General features: G+C 52.9%; 1 protein-coding gene across 4 annotated transcripts in view; it reads right to left on the minus strand.

The window, feature by feature from the left end:
• ATP9B (ATPase phospholipid transporting 9B (putative)) overlaps positions 1-17,571 on the minus strand; it is a 198,368-nt gene that overhangs the window by 91,939 nt on the left and 88,858 nt on the right. For 3 of the 4 annotated variants that reach the window (XM_058677155.1, XM_058677157.1, XM_058677154.1), the window contains 3 exons: positions 13,305-13,399; positions 5,476-5,556; positions 3,810-3,885 (listed from right to left, as the gene is read on the minus strand). In XM_058677155.1, the coding sequence (XP_058533138.1) occupies positions 3,810-3,885; positions 5,476-5,556; positions 13,305-13,399 (252 nt within the window). The remainder of the gene's footprint in view (positions 1-3,809; positions 3,886-5,475; positions 5,557-13,304; positions 13,400-17,571) is intronic. The other variant, XM_058677156.1, reaches the window with a different exon arrangement.

Genomic DNA, 17,571 nt, shown 5'->3' on the forward strand with positions numbered 1-17,571 from the left:
ACTGCGGTCATTGTTCAGATCAGCCCTGTGATTTCAAACTCCCTTTCAGTCAATACTCTGCTTGAATGGAAGAGTAATCTGCTAGGCAGCAAGAGATCCCTACTACAAAATCTTGCAAATGCCCAATAGTGAGGTTGTGGTGCAGCACGCTAAGCTTGCACCTGTAGCACTGAGGTCCCCATATGGGCATCAGTTTGAGCCCCAGCTGCTCCACTTCTGATGCCACTCCCTGCTGATGTGCCTGGGAAGGCAGTGGAGGATGGCCCACGTGTGTTGACCTCTGCACCAATGAGACCCAGAAGAAGCTGCTGGCTCCTAGCTTCAGACCAGCCCAGCTCAGGGTTGCTGTAGTCATCTGGCGAGTGACCAATGGATGGCAGATCTGTCTCTCCCTTTCCCTCCGTAAGTCTTTCCAATAAAAACAGAATAAATCTTAAAAAAAAAAAAGTATGGCTGCATTTTAAGCAAAAAATGATCCCAATGCTAAAGAGTATATATATATATGGGATATAATAAAATACATACTATAATAAATATATATATAGGACAAAAGTCTTCATTTTTAAAGTAATTCAGACCCACAGAACGTTAAGTGAGCAAAGCAGACAGAGCATCCTCCATGTAGTTCTTTTTTTTTTTTTTTAAAGATTTATTCATTTTATTACAGCCAGATATACACAGAGGAGAGACAGAGAGGAAGATCTTCCGTCCGATGATTCACTCCCCAAGTGAGCCGCAACGGGCCGATGCGCGCCGATCCGAAGCTGGGAACCTGGAACGTCTTCCGGGTCTCCCACGCGGGTGCAGTGTCCCAATGCATTGGGCCGTCCTCGACTGCTTTCCCAGGCCACAAGCAGGGAGCTGGATGGGAAGTGGAGCTGCCGGGATTAGAACCGGCGCCCATATGGGATCCCGGGGCTTTCAAGGCGAGGACTTTAGCCGCTAGGCCATGCCGCCGGGCCCCTTTTTTTTGTTTTTAAAGATTTATTTATTTTTATTACAAAGTCAGATATACAGAGAGGAAGATCTTCCATCTGATGATTCACTCCCCAACTAAGCGCAACGGGCCGGTGCTGCACTGATCCGAAGCCGGGAACCTGGAGCCTCTTCCAGGTCTCCCACGCAAGTGCAGGGTCCCAAAGCTTTGGGCCATCCTCCACTGCTTCCCCAGGCCACAAGCAGGGAGCTGGATGGGAAGTGGGGCTGCCGGGATTAGAACCGGCGCCCATATGGGATCCCAGAGCGTTCAAGGTGAGGACTTCAGCCGCTAGGCCACGCCGCCGGGCCCCATGCAGTTATAATAATCTCTTGGACAACACCTGGTAATTCTCTTCATCAGCAAGATGTCACATTTCAGTGGATTATCTTGCAATTCTCACATTAAGTGACCGCCCCCCCCCCCCGCCAAATTGTACACATACAGACAAAAAACAAAACTCAAAGTATTTTACCAAAATGATTAATGCCTTAGATCAAAAGGACCGTGAAATGCTTATTCAAGACTGATTTGTAAAAAAGCCCAAAGTGAACAGATACTGTAGGCGCACCTGTGCTGCACAGAACACAGAAAGGGCACTCGGGCTGCGCCTGGTGACCGTAGGCTATGCACGAAGCGCCTGAGACACCCTGCAATGCCACGAGGACCCACAGTCACTGTTCTACAATGCACACAACTCTCCCAGGCCATCGCTTTCACAATCTCGGGGTACAGGCTGCCCACACAGAGCACAACCTGGGCCTGACAGCAAAACACACAGCCAGCCAAGACATGGGAAAGTAGAGTGCGCTAGAGCACTGAGTACCAGGCTCACTGCAGTTGGACCAGGGTGGGGGGTCAGCCCAATAGTTAACACCAAGACACAAAGACAAACAAGGAGCTCAGCACCTGGGCCTGGGCTATACAGGGACACAGTCTGCACACAGGTGTGTTGCACACAGTGGGGACACAGTCTGCACACAGGTGTGTGCTGCACACATTAGGGACATCAACAGTCATCATGAGGCTAACAGCAGGATTTGTTGCCCCAGAACCTCTCTGGGAACAGTGTGATCGCTGCTGGAGGAAGGGCTCATGCTGTCACTGGGAGCATGTCCCATGCCTCTGTGCCCAGGCCCAATTCCACTGCCCATCCTCATCACAGACACTTTGGGCTGCGTGACTCCATGCGGGATGGGGCTCTCCTGCCAGGCCATCCACATGCTCACTGACCTTTCTCTAGAGGGGCGGCTTCCCAAACTGCGAGGGAAGGGCGGCAACATGGCAACCACTGAATTCACCCAGAGCAGGAACACAGCTGACAGCCCTTGGCTAGATTCTTGGGAAAGTACGGAACCAGGCTCAGGGCACCCCTCCTGCAACCACCACTGCCCTAGGGCCTCTCAGGACCTGACCTGCTCTGAACCATGAGGGAGGGGAACCTGTAAGTCTGTAGGAGTCCTTTGTAGGTCCCCTTGGTTCAGCTGCATGACAAGGTTTCAACAGCCAACCCAACTTCACTGAGGGAACTTCTAAAGCACAAAACAGAAAACAGAAAATAAAAAGTTTTCAACTTGTCATCAACCCAAAGGCATCAGGAACCTGCCAGGTGCTCCCAACATCTCACAGGTCTTCCACGTGCTCTGCCAGCCAGGAACTTGCTCTCAATGGTGTCTTTAAGCAAGGCGGCAGACGTCGAAGAGGACAGGCATCCAGACACAAACTAACATTGCAGCAGCACTGGCGGGGATCCCAACCCTGGCACCGCACACCCCACATGGAAGGAGACTGAGTAGGGGCCAGGATGTGCACAAGCAAGCACTGACTCCTGGTGTCGCCAGAGGTCACAGTGAGTGCTCCAGGGAACAGGCATCAGAACACCATTGTGGCCACAGGAAGACATGGCTCAGTCACCTCAGCATCACTCAGGCAAAAGGCCACGAACTCCGGCCTCCCGTGGTTTGATGCCAATGTGGTGGTGTGCTCCCAAGGACTACCCCGAGCATCTTCCAACCTCTGCCAACCCAGGCGGCAGGGCTGGCTGCCGGCCATCTGCCTGCCTGCCTGTCAGGCTCGGGCAACCCATGGCCTCAGGAGTGGAAAGAGAGGAGGACATGCTCCTGGGCTTCTTAGGGGACGAGCCTCGCCGGGCGACTGGGAAGATTTCTTGGGACTCAGAAGCAAAGACCTGGCCTGCCTGCCTCTGAGGACACCAAGCACGTCCTGGGCTGTGCTGGGCCGTGCTGTCGTCCAGTGACCTCCACTGGGCGTCCTTCCGTGCAGCATCAGCGCCAGCTCACACCCACTAGCTCCTCACTGTGTCTCACCCAGCATCAGCTCATTTCTGATACGGTGATAACTACGCACAGTTTCAATACTTCCCATAGAAATTTACCTTCCTTTTCAAACACTGAGTCACGCCAATTCACAATTCCCGCCCTGCATTCGAAAGCCTGAGACATCTATTTCTCCGTCCACTCAACTTCCTCTAACTCTTTTTTTTCCCAGAGTCACCCCAGGCACACTCTCCTCTTCCAATCCTTGCTGAGTGAATGAACAGGGGAGAAAAAGCCACGGACCACGATCACGGGGCTCCCCAGTGCTGCCACGTCACGCCACCCCACGCCATGCCACCCCTGACTAGGGCACAGGCTGAGTCTAGCACCACACAAATTCGACAGAAGGTGCCTGCCTCCCCGCCCGCCTCCTCCAATGGGCAGCAGGTGGCCTGCAAGAGGCCCTGCCTCACCTTCTGAACAAGAATCAGGCCCACAGGCCCCGACACACCCAGTGTCACCTGTGTCACAGAAGCCACTCACAAGAGGTTTCTCACCTGAGGCAACCACAGTGCTGGCCCACAGTGTATTTTCTATGCTGAGGCTTTCATGAACAGGTGGGTCACAGTCTTCCTGTGCAGGGAGAAAAAAACAGAACTGCAAATTATCTGTTTTTAAAATTACGCAGACTTTAGATAGCCACAGTGTGAGAAACACATCCACAGCTTCGATCCAACTGAACAGCAGTGGAAATGCACCGTAAAATCAAAGTTTAGAAGACAAGTAAAGAGTACTGAAAGAAACCGGTGCTGAGCCCCACAGTGAAGCACACAACAGAGCATCGTCCAAGTCGCAGCTGGCCCCTGGCTCCAGCCGAGAGGGCACGGGTGGTGGCCTGGCACCGTGACGGCCATGCCACCCACATGGGAGATCACGACAGAACTCCTGGCCCCTGGCTCCAGCTTGGTGCAGACCTGGCTGTTGTCACGTGGGGAGTTAAGCAGCAGATGGAAGTTTATCTTTCTGTGTCTCTCCCTTTCTCTTTGTCACCATATCTTTCAAATGAATACATAAATCTTTTAAATCTTTATTTCAACTATAAGTATAAAACAATTTCCTTGTTTCCAAAATTTAATTTTAATGATACATGTTTAAATTTCCATAAAATCAATACATGCTCTTGTAATTTAAGAATGTACTAAAATGGAATCTTCAAAGAGTTGGTCAAACAACATTCTTGGAATGGGAACAGCACCTGCTGGACTGCATCACGTGCCCAGCCAACTCCCTTCCCCCCGGCCCTGGCTTGGGGTGTGCCGTGTCTTTTCAGCACATGTGCACACACACTTGGACAGGATATGTAGACAGATGCCACTTCTTGCAAATTCTGCTAAGAAAGATCATGACTTCGAATATTTTTCACTAAGCAAAATGCAAATGCAAGCTGCAGGCTGCTAGTGGCGGGACTGGACAGCAAACACACACAGCCACACAGACAGCCCTGCAGGGAGACGCAGAGTGCAGCCCCCTGCTTCCATGGACCAGCCCGGCTCCGGCCACTGCTGCCACTGGGGGAGTGAACCAGCGATGGAAGACCTCCCCCTCTCCTCTCTCCACTGTCCCTCCCTCTCTTCTTCTTCCCCTCTCTCTCCACTGCACTGCCTTTCCAATAAATAAATCTTGAAAAGATATTCAATTTTTATGTTTTACTTATTTTTGATTGGAAAGGCAGATCAGATTTACAGAGACCGAGGGAAAGATCTTCCATCCACTTGGTTGTTGTAGCCATCTGCTACCACATGAGAGACCTCTGTGTCTACCTCTCTACTACTATCTTTCAAATAAACAGCTTGCTGTTGGAGCCTATTCTTCATGGAATTACTCTCCAAACGACGGTCTGGGGGAGCAGGCACTTGGCCCAGCATCTGTGGTCCGACTTGAGACAGATGCACTCCGAGGGGAGCCTGGGCTCAGTCCCGGCTTCCTGCTCATGTTCAGGGGCAGCAGATGGCGCCGGGGCTCTGCCACCCCAACAGGGAGGCCTGGAACGAGCCTTGGCACCTGCAGGCAGTTTGGGAGTGAACCACAAAATGGGCTATCTTTCTCTCTTTTTTGTTCTCCACCCTGTATGTAAAATAAAAAGTGTGAAAAAATGAAGGATGGTATGTTAAAGATACAGCCAGCTAGCCAGACAACTGTGGTGCCCAGCGGCTGCTGACTCACCCTGGTAAAGGTGCCCTCAAAGCTGTGGATGTCCAGCTGTGGCTTCTGAGCGAGAACATAGGCGCTGATAGAGAAGAGGTCCTGCAACACAGAATGCCTCGGTCAGTCGCAGCCTCATGTGCAAAGCACCTGCACATTTTCCAGTTGCTAATTGTTCCCTTTGGTTCTGTGTGCCAACACTATGGACTAGAACACACACCAAGCTGAAGCTCCACGTAGGGTGGCAATTTCTCCTGGCAGTGCCACCCCTAACCACAGTGGGTGGGAGTTGGTGTCTCTTCAAGCACTTGTCACCCACATCTCTCTGGAGGTACAGCTGTGACAGACAAGGCTGGCACTGCACTTGGTAAGACAGGTTGGGCCTGACTCAGGGACCCAGTCTGCCAGAGCTTGTGCTGGCCCCACTGAGAGCACAGAGCCAGGGGAGCCAGTGCCTGGAATCCACCCCAGACCGGGGCCCGTTCTCCAGACAGCCCCCTCGGCCCTCCATCCTGACACCTGAGGTCCTGGCCTGTGGCTCGAGCCAAAGCTGCCAGCCAAGAGGGCAGGTCTTCAGATGGTGACCGCCCATGACATCCAGGAAGTGTCGCTGTGAACAGGTCACAGTGTTCCCGAGCAGCTGCAGTTGGAAGCAGCAGTGGCTAAACTTTCAACTCCACTTCTCTCACCTGCACGTCTGACAACAAGACACTGCAGCTGGAGTGGGCCTGACACGTGTGGCCGCAGAGCTGCCCACTCTCTGCGAGGCCATGGCTTCTCTCCCGTATGAAGGCAAGTACATAATATGCCATACCGTGCCACACCTCAGGCGGAAACCAGAGATGCCTAACACAGAGAAGCACAGGTCAAGGTACAGTGGTGTCCTCAGCAGCAGCAAAGGGAGAGTGGAAATACAGTGCCCCCATCAAGGGCCTCTTCTGTCTGTGCAATCTCTGGCTCAGCCTGCAGCACCCCTGCTTTCGGCAAGTTCATGCAGTCCAGCTCAACTGAACGAATTCAAAAACCAGGAAACAACTGAACAGAAAAAAACCCCATTATTGTTCAGAAGAATGTAACAGAATCCAGTTTTCAAGTATCATTAATCAGCTTGATGAGATAATTTCTAGACACACAAAAAAACAGACTGGGGCTGTGCTGTTCCTTCGACGAAGCTGCTGCTAGGGATGTGCCATGCTGCACATACCCCATGCCAGCAGAGGTGTGGCACACACAGGGGGTCCTTCCTGGGTAAGACAAGAGCAAGAGAGGTTCGGAGTTAACGGGATGACCCCAGTAGTGGACACAGCACAAACCAGCACAGGAACCAGGGGCAGGCTGTCCTGAGGACCCCGAAAGGACTGGTCCCCAAGTCCATGGCCATGAGTCCCATGAACCAATCCAGTCCTACACCCTGAACAACACAACACAGAACAACACGCTTTCCACTCTCAGCAACACAGAACACGCTTTCCACTCTCAGCAACACACAACAATACGCTTTCCACTCCCACTTACTCTTTTCAGCAAGCTGACCTATTTTTAGAGGTTTTCTTTCTTCCAGCTGACATTTTCTCATGGCTTCTATTCCTACCTGTATTGCAACACCCTCTCACATTCTGAAAATATATCAGGCACTTGGACTTACACTCTGTCCAACAACAGGTACCTCCTCTGGCCGCAGCCCCTTTCCTGCTGACTGTGCAATGAATTCAAAGATACTAGCATGTTTTCCTGTCAGCTATTCTGAGTTGTACAACATTTGGTCACTTAAATAAAATATTCTGAGACATGGTGTGATGGCTCAATGGCTAAATCCTCATCTTGCAAGTGCAGGGATCCCATATGGTGCCAGTTCATGTTCCAGCTACTCCATTTCCCATCCAGCTCCCTGCTGTGGCCTGGGAAAGTAGTGGAGCACAGCCCAAAGCCCTGGGACCCTGCACCAATGTGGGAAACCTGGAAGAAGCCCCTGGCTCCTGGCTTCAGATTGGTTCAGCACCAGCCATTGAGGAGCGACAACCAAGTGGATAGAAGATCTTTCCCTCGGTCTCTCTGTAAATCTGATCTGCCTTTCCAATCAAAAATAAATAAAACATAAAAATTGAGTATCTTTTGAAGATTTATTTATTGGAAAGGCAGAGCAGTGGAGAGAGAGGGGAAGAAGAAGAGAGGGAGGGACAGTGGAGAGAGGGGAGGGGGAGGTCTTCCATCGCTGGTTCACTCCCCCAGTGGCAGCAGTGGCCGAAGCCGGGCTGGTCCAGAGCCAGGAGCTTCTTCTGGGTCTCCCATGTGGGTGCAGGAACCCATGGCATTGGTCCCCTTCTGCTGCTTTCCCAGGGGCTTTGACCAGGAGCTAGAGCAGAAGTGGAGCAACTAGGACTTGAACTGGTGCCTGCTCAGATGCCGTATTGCAGACGCAAGCTTTACCTGCCACACCACAGTCCTGGCCCCAGAGAATATTCCTTAACAGCAAATACACTCAGTCTGCAGCAGGCATTTCTTCCATCCCTAACACAGTCTACATTTCACTTCCCTCTTCAGGGAAGCTGAGTCAGGAACACTGCAAGCTCTGAGCTTCCTGAAGGATTCCGTAAATGAGGTTAGTAAGACTGCAAGCAAGGGCAACTGCGGAGGGCTACCCTGCTTCCACCCACCCAGCAAACAACCTCTGAGGATGGCAGTGGGAGGGTCTGCCCGGCTCCTTGTCCATCTGCACTTCTAAGCTGCACATGAACAGGGGGCTCTCCAACTGAAGGACATATGCCTTCACACTGCAGCTGACCATGACGCTGTGACGGCTCCAGAAGGCAGAGTGGATGGGCTGGGAAGGAACCTAGCCACAAGCTCTCACTGTGTCCACCTCCCCTTCTGCTGCTGGCCAGCACAGAGGCAGGGCAGCTGCTGGGATCCCATGGCCTATCTGAGACACCCACAACTGAGCTGGTGAGTGGAGGGGACAATCTCTCAACCTGCAGTGCACTGGTCACATTTCAGTGCAGGCTAGAGGGCCACTCTTGTCTTTTCACTCCATCTTATCTGAGATGCGCACACACACACAAGCAGACAATCCACTCACACACACACACACACAAGCAGGCACACCCACTCACTCACACACTCACACACACACAGAGGGATCAATTCATCTTCCACGTACAACATCCAGGTGTGCCAAGCTAACACTAGGAGCTGGGATTCAATTTGGGTCTCCTAGTCTTTCCAGGATGCATATTAGCGGGAAGTTGCACTGCCAACACAGTCAGCAGGACTCAAGCAGAGTCCATATAATAAGTATGGACTATGGTGGTCCAATGCGTGACTGACCACTATGCCACATGGCCCTTCCACTCTGGGACCAGCTGGAAAGGGCACAATGTGCAGAGCATGGCGTTCCCAACATCAAGGAACAGAGCGCATGACTGGATCCCCCGGAGTACTGTCAGGATATTATCGACATCACCTTCCATGGAAGAGACTGATGCAAGATGGAGCTCAAGTCCAGGGTGGCTGAGCCAGCTGCGACCACTGCGCACAGCCCAGAAACTGAGGGGCAGCAGGAGCAGCACCAACTCAACAAGAGCCCTACTGGCAGGAAGCGGACTTGTCCTCTGCCCCAGTGCCTGCAAGACAGCAGGCAGTCTCCGAAGGCTCATTCTGTCTTGTAAGGAACAGACGCGGGGAGAGGTGGGTGGAGGGCAGGCCCCTGTGCGTCCCTCTGGGGCATGCAGCTCAGACTGGGTAGGAGCCAGAAAAGAGCCATGTCAAGTTCATTCAGTCAACAGGTTTACACCAGACAGAAACGCTACAAGGATATCAAGGACAGAGCCAAAGGGATGTGTGGAGCCACCCGTCCAGGAAACACTGGCTTGCCACTTGGAACCCGTTGGCCTTGGGCAGCCAGCGGCCCTCACGTCTCCGTGCACCAGCCCTGACAGGGGAGTGCTTCATCTACATATTGGACATCAAATGACTGACTAACAGCATAATAATGAGAATGTCATTGGAAGCTTTTCACGATCATTTAGAAATGTTTCTCAAGTTTTCAATTATGTAGGGAAGCCTGTGCCATCCGGTCAAGGGCAACATTTGTTTGCATCCCTTACAGGCCATTCAAATACACCCTTAATCATAACAGGTGGTTCATTACCAATACGATGGCCTTCTGGTCAATAAAACTAATTAAATGTAAATGGTATTGTTTACTGCTATATGGATCTTTTGAAATAAATCAGCAAGTCATGATTTATTGAAAATTCCTGTGGCCTCCCGGTTGTTAATAAATAGACTTGATCACAAAAGGCAAAGGCCCACTTCCCAACTGTCCACTTCCCAACTGTCCACGTGCACTTGCCGACAGCCAAGTAGCAAGAAACCTACTCTCCTCCCTGACCGCAAGAGCAGGACAGGTTCTCAGCAGTGGCCTCACTCCTTCCACAGGGTTCCAGGGTGCACAGGGACCACAAGTGAATGAAAGTGTGAGCTGACACCCAGTGCACCGTCACAGGACACACCCTGTGTCCACAGGAGACATGCTAGCAGAAATGAGACACTACGCAGCTCGGTGCCTGGCTGAAGGGGCGAAGCAAGCTGTCTCACCTGTATCTACCGAAGAATCAGAGCTTTACATGGATGACAAAGATTTGTAATAAATAAGATTATATGAGGTCAGAAATTTAAATAATAAAACATTAGAAATAATTTCTTTTTTTATGTACTGCTTTTTGGTTTTATGCTCATATTAAAAATTATAATGTGTTCCTTCACCACAGTTACCTATTAACCACACAAACTTTTGAGTCAGTGGTCCAGAGATGGGAGTTGTGTTTTTAGGCTGCTCTGCGGCAGTGGATGACCCAGCTCCCTGCTACGGGCCTGGGAAAGCTGTAGAGAATGGCCCAGCTCCCTGCTACGGGCCTGGGAAAGCTGCAGAGAATGGCCCAGCTCCCTGCTACGGGCCTGGGAAAGCTGCAGAGGACAGCCCAGGTCCTGGGGCTTCGGAAAGCTGCAGTGGACAGCCCAGGTCCCTGCTACGGGCCTGGGAAAGCTGCAGTGGACAGCCCAGGTCCCTGCTACGGGCCTGGGAAAGCTGCAGAGAATGGCCCAGCTCCCTGCTATGGGCCTGGGAAAGCTGCAGAGAATGGCCCAGCTCCCTGCTATGGGCCTGGGAAAGCTGCAGAGGACAGCCCAGGTCCTGGGGCTTCGGAAAGCTGCAGTGGACAGCCCAGGTCCCTGCTACGGGCCTGGGAAAGCTGCAGTGGACAGCCCAGGTCCCTGCTACGGGCCTGGGAAAGCTGCAGAGGACGGCCCAGCTCCCTGCTACGGGTCTAGGAAAGCTGCAGTGGACAGCCCAGGTCCTGGGCCTGCCCTTCTTTTGGTGACTTGGATGAACTTCCCAACTCCTGGCTTTGGGCTGGTCACGTGCTGACCGCTGCAGCTATTTGTCTAATAAACTAGCAGACAGAAGCACTCGCTCACTCACTTTCTGCCTTTCAAATAAATACGTAAGCCTTTAAGAAAAACAAAAACAAACCCAAAAATGGGTGACTAAGGGTGAATTCTAAGTATTAATCTGTTAAACATACAAAATGCATGACTGCAATCTTGAGCCATGTCCTCAGAAAGCAAAAGAGGCCAAAGATGTCCCATACCTTTTATGAGGCAAGCACACCCTGGATATCACACCAAGATGTGAACTAGAGCCATCCCTACAACACCCTCCGTGAGTCAGCACACGGATCCTTAACGATGTATCGGCAAGTGCAGTCTTGCAGTATGACAAAGACAAGGCCTGGAGAGACGGGCTTGCCTGAGGACACGAGGTTGACATGACGCTGCATGAGCCAGCATCATGTGTACATCATCAGAGGTTAGGGGAAAAACACACAAGATGGTCTCAGTCGATGCAAAAACATCTGATGCTGTGTACCACAAGAGGACAGAGAGGCCTTCCTCAACCTCAACAGTCACTTGGCAAGTCCACCACCATTGGCTTCCTCCCTCCCTGAAGCCTGCCGCCCACATTGGAGGTGTCAGCCAGTGTAGCAGTGCAGGGCAGAGAGACAGGGGCCTGCCCCATGGCAGTAGCATCACAGCTCAAATGTTCCCATGTGCACAACACTATCACACGGTCACAGATTCTGGGGACTCCTGGCAGCCACCAGAAGTCACCCCAGAGGCCACAGAGGGGGCAGCTGAGCACACGGCAGCTTCAGCCAGAGCTGACATCACAGAGACACAAATGAAAAGCACGATCAGGAATTAATACAGAACTGTCAGAAAGATTTAACACAAAAAAAATGCAACAACAAATGCTGGCAAGAAGAGACGGACTTGCTCCCGGCCACTGCAGCATTGTTTTAATGGCTCGTTCACCCTGGAAAGCCACCAGCAGATTCCGGGGAAACTGCCCTGGGCTCGCAGCTGCTGTACACCTTCCCCACATGCTGCACCAGGCCACAGTGCCACAACCTGGCCTGCTGCCATTCCTGTCACAGGCAACAGGGCAGTCAGCAGCACGCCAGGCTCTCCATGTCGCACATGGACTGGTGTAGGACAATCTGCCTTCCTCACTGGGCCTGCATTCGAAGTCACAGACCAGCACGCTCTATCTGGCCTTGACTGCAGAATCCTGCTCCACAATGGCGGTTTGCACAAATCAGAACATTTTACAAACTCTTCTACCTGGGGACTGCAGGAGCCCATCTGGTAGCAGGAGGACCAGGAGACCTAACAGTGCCTCTGGGCACGAACACTCACAAACACGAATCAAGCCTGCGTGGTGGCAGGTTCCACACACACGCCTGTGTACCTGCAGAGAGCAAACACGCACACACCAGGCAGAGTTGAGTGCAAGCCACAGGGCAGGAATTCAACCCTAGCAGGGGCACAGAAGTGGGAGACTGCCAGGCCAGCACAACCACAACAGCTATGGGTCGTGGTCAAGGTGGCCGGCACGCATTCTCAGATGTTTGACAGGCAATGCACTTCTCACTTGAGACAGCTGTAGCAGGCAAAAGGAGCAGGGTAGGAGGATGCTGCTTACACGACAGCATGATGTGGCACGTGTGAGGACAGAAACGTGGCAATAACAAACTTACGACTGCCCAACTGGCTTCACAAGAGCATGAGTCCAAGTTATGGACCATATGGGACTCAAAACATGGCCGAGGCTTCATGAACAACACGTTCCTGCTGTGAGGGAATTCATTAGCAGCTGCAAGCAGTCCAGGGCCCTTCTGCTCCGCTCAACCAAACTAAGGTGAGCACGCACTCTGGAGAAGTCACCACCTGCTCCTACACCCCTCAGCTCCTCGCAACAGCCTCCCATGCACAGAGCAGGACCATACAGCCACGAAACACAGGTGCCGGGGAAGGGCATACTGGACATTGCTCAGAGCCAGGCGACAGCCCTGCATGGCCAGCCCCGAGAGCCCTGAGGTGCAGGGACACTGCCTCTCTACTTCCGCCCCCAGGTCAAGGGCACAGTGACGATGACATCTCCTCCCAGGCAAGGAACAGGCTCTCTGTGCTCAGACAGCACTGGGGAGTGCCGAGTCAGCATGGATTCTGGACCCCCCAGGCAGTGCACACTTAGGGATCCCCTAAGCTTTGCCAGACCTGTTTCATAGATCACTTCTCAGGGTCGGGGAATGTCTGCAGGGAGACCACAGCAGCAAGCCAACCCTCAAAGCTATGTGCACAGGTGACACTCAGACCCTGAAGATGCCTTGGTGACTGTTAATGACCTTTTATGCAGAGTAAAGGCATGCTGCACACCCTGAGTTGTGCTCACCGTCTAGGGACACCCCACCCCCACCCCAGACAGGGCAGAGTGGCACATGGTCGCTCACCCCCAGCGCTGGGAGCCGCTGCGTGCAGCTCACAGCCACCTTTAGCTTCCAGTCGGTCTCGCCGTCCAGCTGGTCAGTTCGGATAAAGCACGAACCTGGGGGTCAGAAAAGATGATGTCAACAACTGGCCCCAACCCATGTCCAACCGAGCAGGCCAGGCAGGGAAGCCCAGCTGCTATCACAGACGAGGCCACGGATGGATGAGACCCCAAGGTTCAACAGGGCAGTCTCTCAGTGTGGCGATGGCCACACCTCCTGGCCGTCACTGGGCAATGCCGCTGTCGCTCAGACCCGTGCTGGACCTTGGGGCCAGGTTCCCAAGGGGTCAATAATTACTTCCAAATAAAGAGCTTTTTTTTCCTTTTTAATTTTGTTCATTCTATCTGAAAAAAGAAAAAAAATCTTAAAACACCTAATTAACAGCTAACCCTAAATTCAATTTGATAATTACACTACAATCTACCTTTCTCTTATATTTAGTCTATATAATTGCATACAAACACGAATCACATCATAATTTCTTAAAAAAAGCCCTAATTTTTATAAAATTTCTATCATTCATAATATACCACAATGATACTGAAACACAGATTTAAATGGTAAAGTTTGAAAATGTAAAAGCATTCCTAGTTCCTTGAGAAGGGGAGGTGGGTGTGGGTGTGGTAGAGACGCTGGGCCCTGGCCTCTCCACTGACAGGAGTGCTTGTATTCCGAAATGACCATCACAATTCAGCCAAAAGTTGAATCGAAATATCTGGAAAGTGTTGACCTGTTGTCCCAAACAAATGCTACAGAACAGTGTTACAATGGGATCACAATCCTGGAGGTTAAAACCCGCTCTGATTACATGTTCAAGGGGCAGGTGTTGCGACAGCATGCTCAACCACTGCTGGCAGTGCCAGTACCCCACACTGCAGCCACGCAGTGCTGAGTGTCAGCACCCCATACTGCAGCCACCAGTGCTGAGTGCAAGCACCCCATACTGCAGCCACGCAGTGCCAGCACCCCATACTGCAGTCACCAGTGCTGAGTGCCAGCACCCCATACTGCAGCCACGCAGTGCTGAGTGCCAGTACTCCATACTGCAGCCACCAGTGCTGAATGCTAGTACTCCATACTGCAGCCACCAGTGCTGAGTGCCAGCACCCCATACTGCAGCCACGCAGTGCTGAGTGCCAGTACTCCACACTGCAGCCACCAGTGCTGAATGCTAGTACTCCATACTGCAGCCACCAGTGCTGAGTGCCAGCACCCCATACTGCAGCCACGCAGTGCCAGCACCCCATACTGCAGCCACCAATGCTGAGTGCCAGCACCCCATACTGCAGCCACCAATGCTGAGTGCCAGTACTCCATACTGCAGCCACGCAGTGCCAGCACCCTATACTGCAGCCACCAATGCTGAGTGCCAGCACCCCATACTGCAGCCACCAATGCTGAGTGCCAGCACCCTATACTGCAGCCACCAGTGCTCTGCTTCCGATTCAGCTTCCTGCTATGCATCTGGGAGGACAGAGGAAGATGACCCAGGGCCTTGGGTTGCTGCTACCCGTATCAAAGACCACAGACCGGGTTGGAGTTCCTGGCTTTAGCCTGGCTGGCGATGACTTCACAAGTGTCCAGGTGAACTGTCTCGTCATTTTTGTTGAAGAGAAACTCCCAAGGGAAGCCTGACTGCTCAGCGCGCGTCAAGGGAGAGCATGTCGTGCAGAGGCCTTCTTGCTGGGCAGGGCTGGCTCTGCTCTCATTTATGCAGGCACAAGCTACAGAAGCCCCTGGGCACTGGGCCATCCAGCACTGCCAGCACCTGTTCCCAGGCAAGGGCTGTGCTGCAGATGCCCCTACTCCCGGCAGACTGGGCTGGGGCACTGGGTCATCCTGGCACTGCCCAGCACCTGTTCAGACAGCCTGCCTATGCATCCCCGTGCCTGCAACTGAACAGACAACAGCCTCTGTTTACCTGCTCACTGTTGGCAACAGACATGGGTCACGTTCAAGCCTTAGGGTGGGACTGAAGGCACTGCAGAGCTGGGCAGCACCCTGGAGAACTCCAGCATGGGACTCAGGCTGTCAGGGCCCTCTGCTTGCAGCCATCACTGCGGGCTGGGAGTAACACGCCAGCAAACAGCACATCACAAAGCCCAAGTGTTGGTGGCCTCAAGATCAGCTGTATCTTGGCTAGTGTGGCATGGCACATGCGACTTAGACCTGGAGGTTGGGCCACACACAGTACCAGGCGGCCATAAGTCGAATGCCTCTCAGGGACAGGAAGAATGCCGGGGCATCAGATGCAAGGTAGGGACAGGGCAGTGGCTGTCGAGCAGGACAGGTTAGCCAGGTCACTTCAAAGAGACACAACTGACTCAAACAGCAAAGAAGGTATTCCCCAGAGGCTGGCATGGTGGTACGGCGGGTTAAGCTGTTGTTGTAATGCCAGCATCCATTTGGGTGTTGCTCCACTTCTGCCTAAACTCTCTGCTAGTGGCCTGGGAAAAACAGCACAAGATGAAGGCTTCTCCTAAGCCTACTTGTCAGCTTTTCCTATCTGGGTATTGTAATTCCAGCTGCTCAATGTACCCTGCCGGCTAGGTGGGGGAAGGCAGCTGAGCTGTTGTAAAGTCAGGGATTTAGAGTCCACTGTATCCAGTCTCAGTGTTTCAGTCCTACACCTTGTGACAGATGCCTGCAGGTCCACCTATGTGTGGCCCCAGAACAGGCTGTGACTATACCAGACACCTGTGTGTGGCCCCAGAACAGGCTGTGACTATACCAGACACCTGTGTGTGGCCCCAGAACAGGCTGTGACTATACCAGACACCTGTGTGTGGCCCCAGAACAGGCTGTGACTATACCAGACACCTGTGTGTGGCCCCAGAACAGGCTGTGACTATACCAGACACCTGTGTGTGGCCCCAGAACAGGCTGTGACTATACCAGACACCTGTGTGTGGCCCCAGAACAGGCTGTGACTATACCAGACACCTGTGTGTGGCCCCAGAACAGGCTGTGACTATACCAGACACTTGTGTGTGGCCCCAGAACAGGCTGTGACTGTGCCTGATGCCTGCAGGTCCACCTGTGTCCCCAGGACAGGCCGTGACTGTGCTTGACACCTGCAGGTGCACCTGTGTATTCCCCAGAACAGGTTGTGCTATACCAGACACCTGCAGATGCACCTCTGTCCCCAGGACAGGCTGTGACTGGTGCTGAGTTAAAAGGCGCTAAGGATGGGTCGGTATGGTAGCCTAGCAGCTAAAGTCCTCTCCTTGCATGTGCCGGAATCCCATATGAGCACCAGTTCGTGTCCTAGTTGCCCTGCCTCTCATCCAGCTCCCTGCCTGTGACCTGGGAAAGCAGTCAAGGACAGCCCAAAGCCTTGGGATCCTGCATCCACATTGGGAGACCTGGAAGAGACTCCTGGCTCCAAATGGATCAACTCCAGCCATTGTGGCCACTTGGGGAGTGAATCCATGGATGGAAGATCTTCCTCTCTGTCTCTCTTCCTCTCTGTATATCTGACTTTCCAATAAAAATAAATCTTTTTTAAAAAAAAAGCACTAAGAACACATTTGTACACTCCGGGTGAGGGCAGAGCTAAGTCGGGAGCAACCACCCCCCGACGGGGAGTCTTCTGAAACGAACCAGGCCCCAGGATGTGTCCTTGTGTTGGACCTCTCCTTGTCCGTCATTCTTGTCCTTGTCAACGACTCTAGCCCTTTTCTGGAGGTTCAAGGGCAGGGGAGAGCCTGGTCCACCCTGAGGTGTTTGCCTGGGGGCACCTGGGGCACTGCTGTGCCCTCCCAGACGCGGTATCACAGGCACCTGCAGCACGGGGTCCTCACTGGGGCTCCAGCACTCTCCTGGGGACCGGACCTTCAGGGGCTCCCCGGGACTCAGAGCTACACCGTGAGACTCTGGGCCACAGGGACAGGCAGTCCCGTTCTCCGTGCTCCCTCCAAAACCTCCTTCCTCACTCGTTTCCCGGCCAGGATCAGGAGTGCAGGGTGCTTCCGGAGCCTGGGCACAGCGTGAGGCAGAGCTTCACTTCTGCTTTTTCTTCTAAATCTGCAGCACTCTTCTTTCAGGTAGTAACTTTATTTATTGTCAAACAGCCGGGGAAATGGCCTCTAGCAGCCGAGCACAGCAGACGGTCCGGGACTGGCCTGCTAGCTGTCAGGAATGTGGCGAGCACCTGGGCGCTCTCCCGTCCTGCAGCAATCTCTGCACCTGCCTCAGGAGGCCAAGGCCAAAGTTCCCAGGAGAAGTC

Source organism: Ochotona princeps, chromosome 18 (genome assembly GCF_030435755.1).
Source record: "Ochotona princeps isolate mOchPri1 chromosome 18, mOchPri1.hap1, whole genome shotgun sequence".
Taxonomy (NCBI): domain Eukaryota; kingdom Metazoa; phylum Chordata; class Mammalia; order Lagomorpha; family Ochotonidae; genus Ochotona; species Ochotona princeps.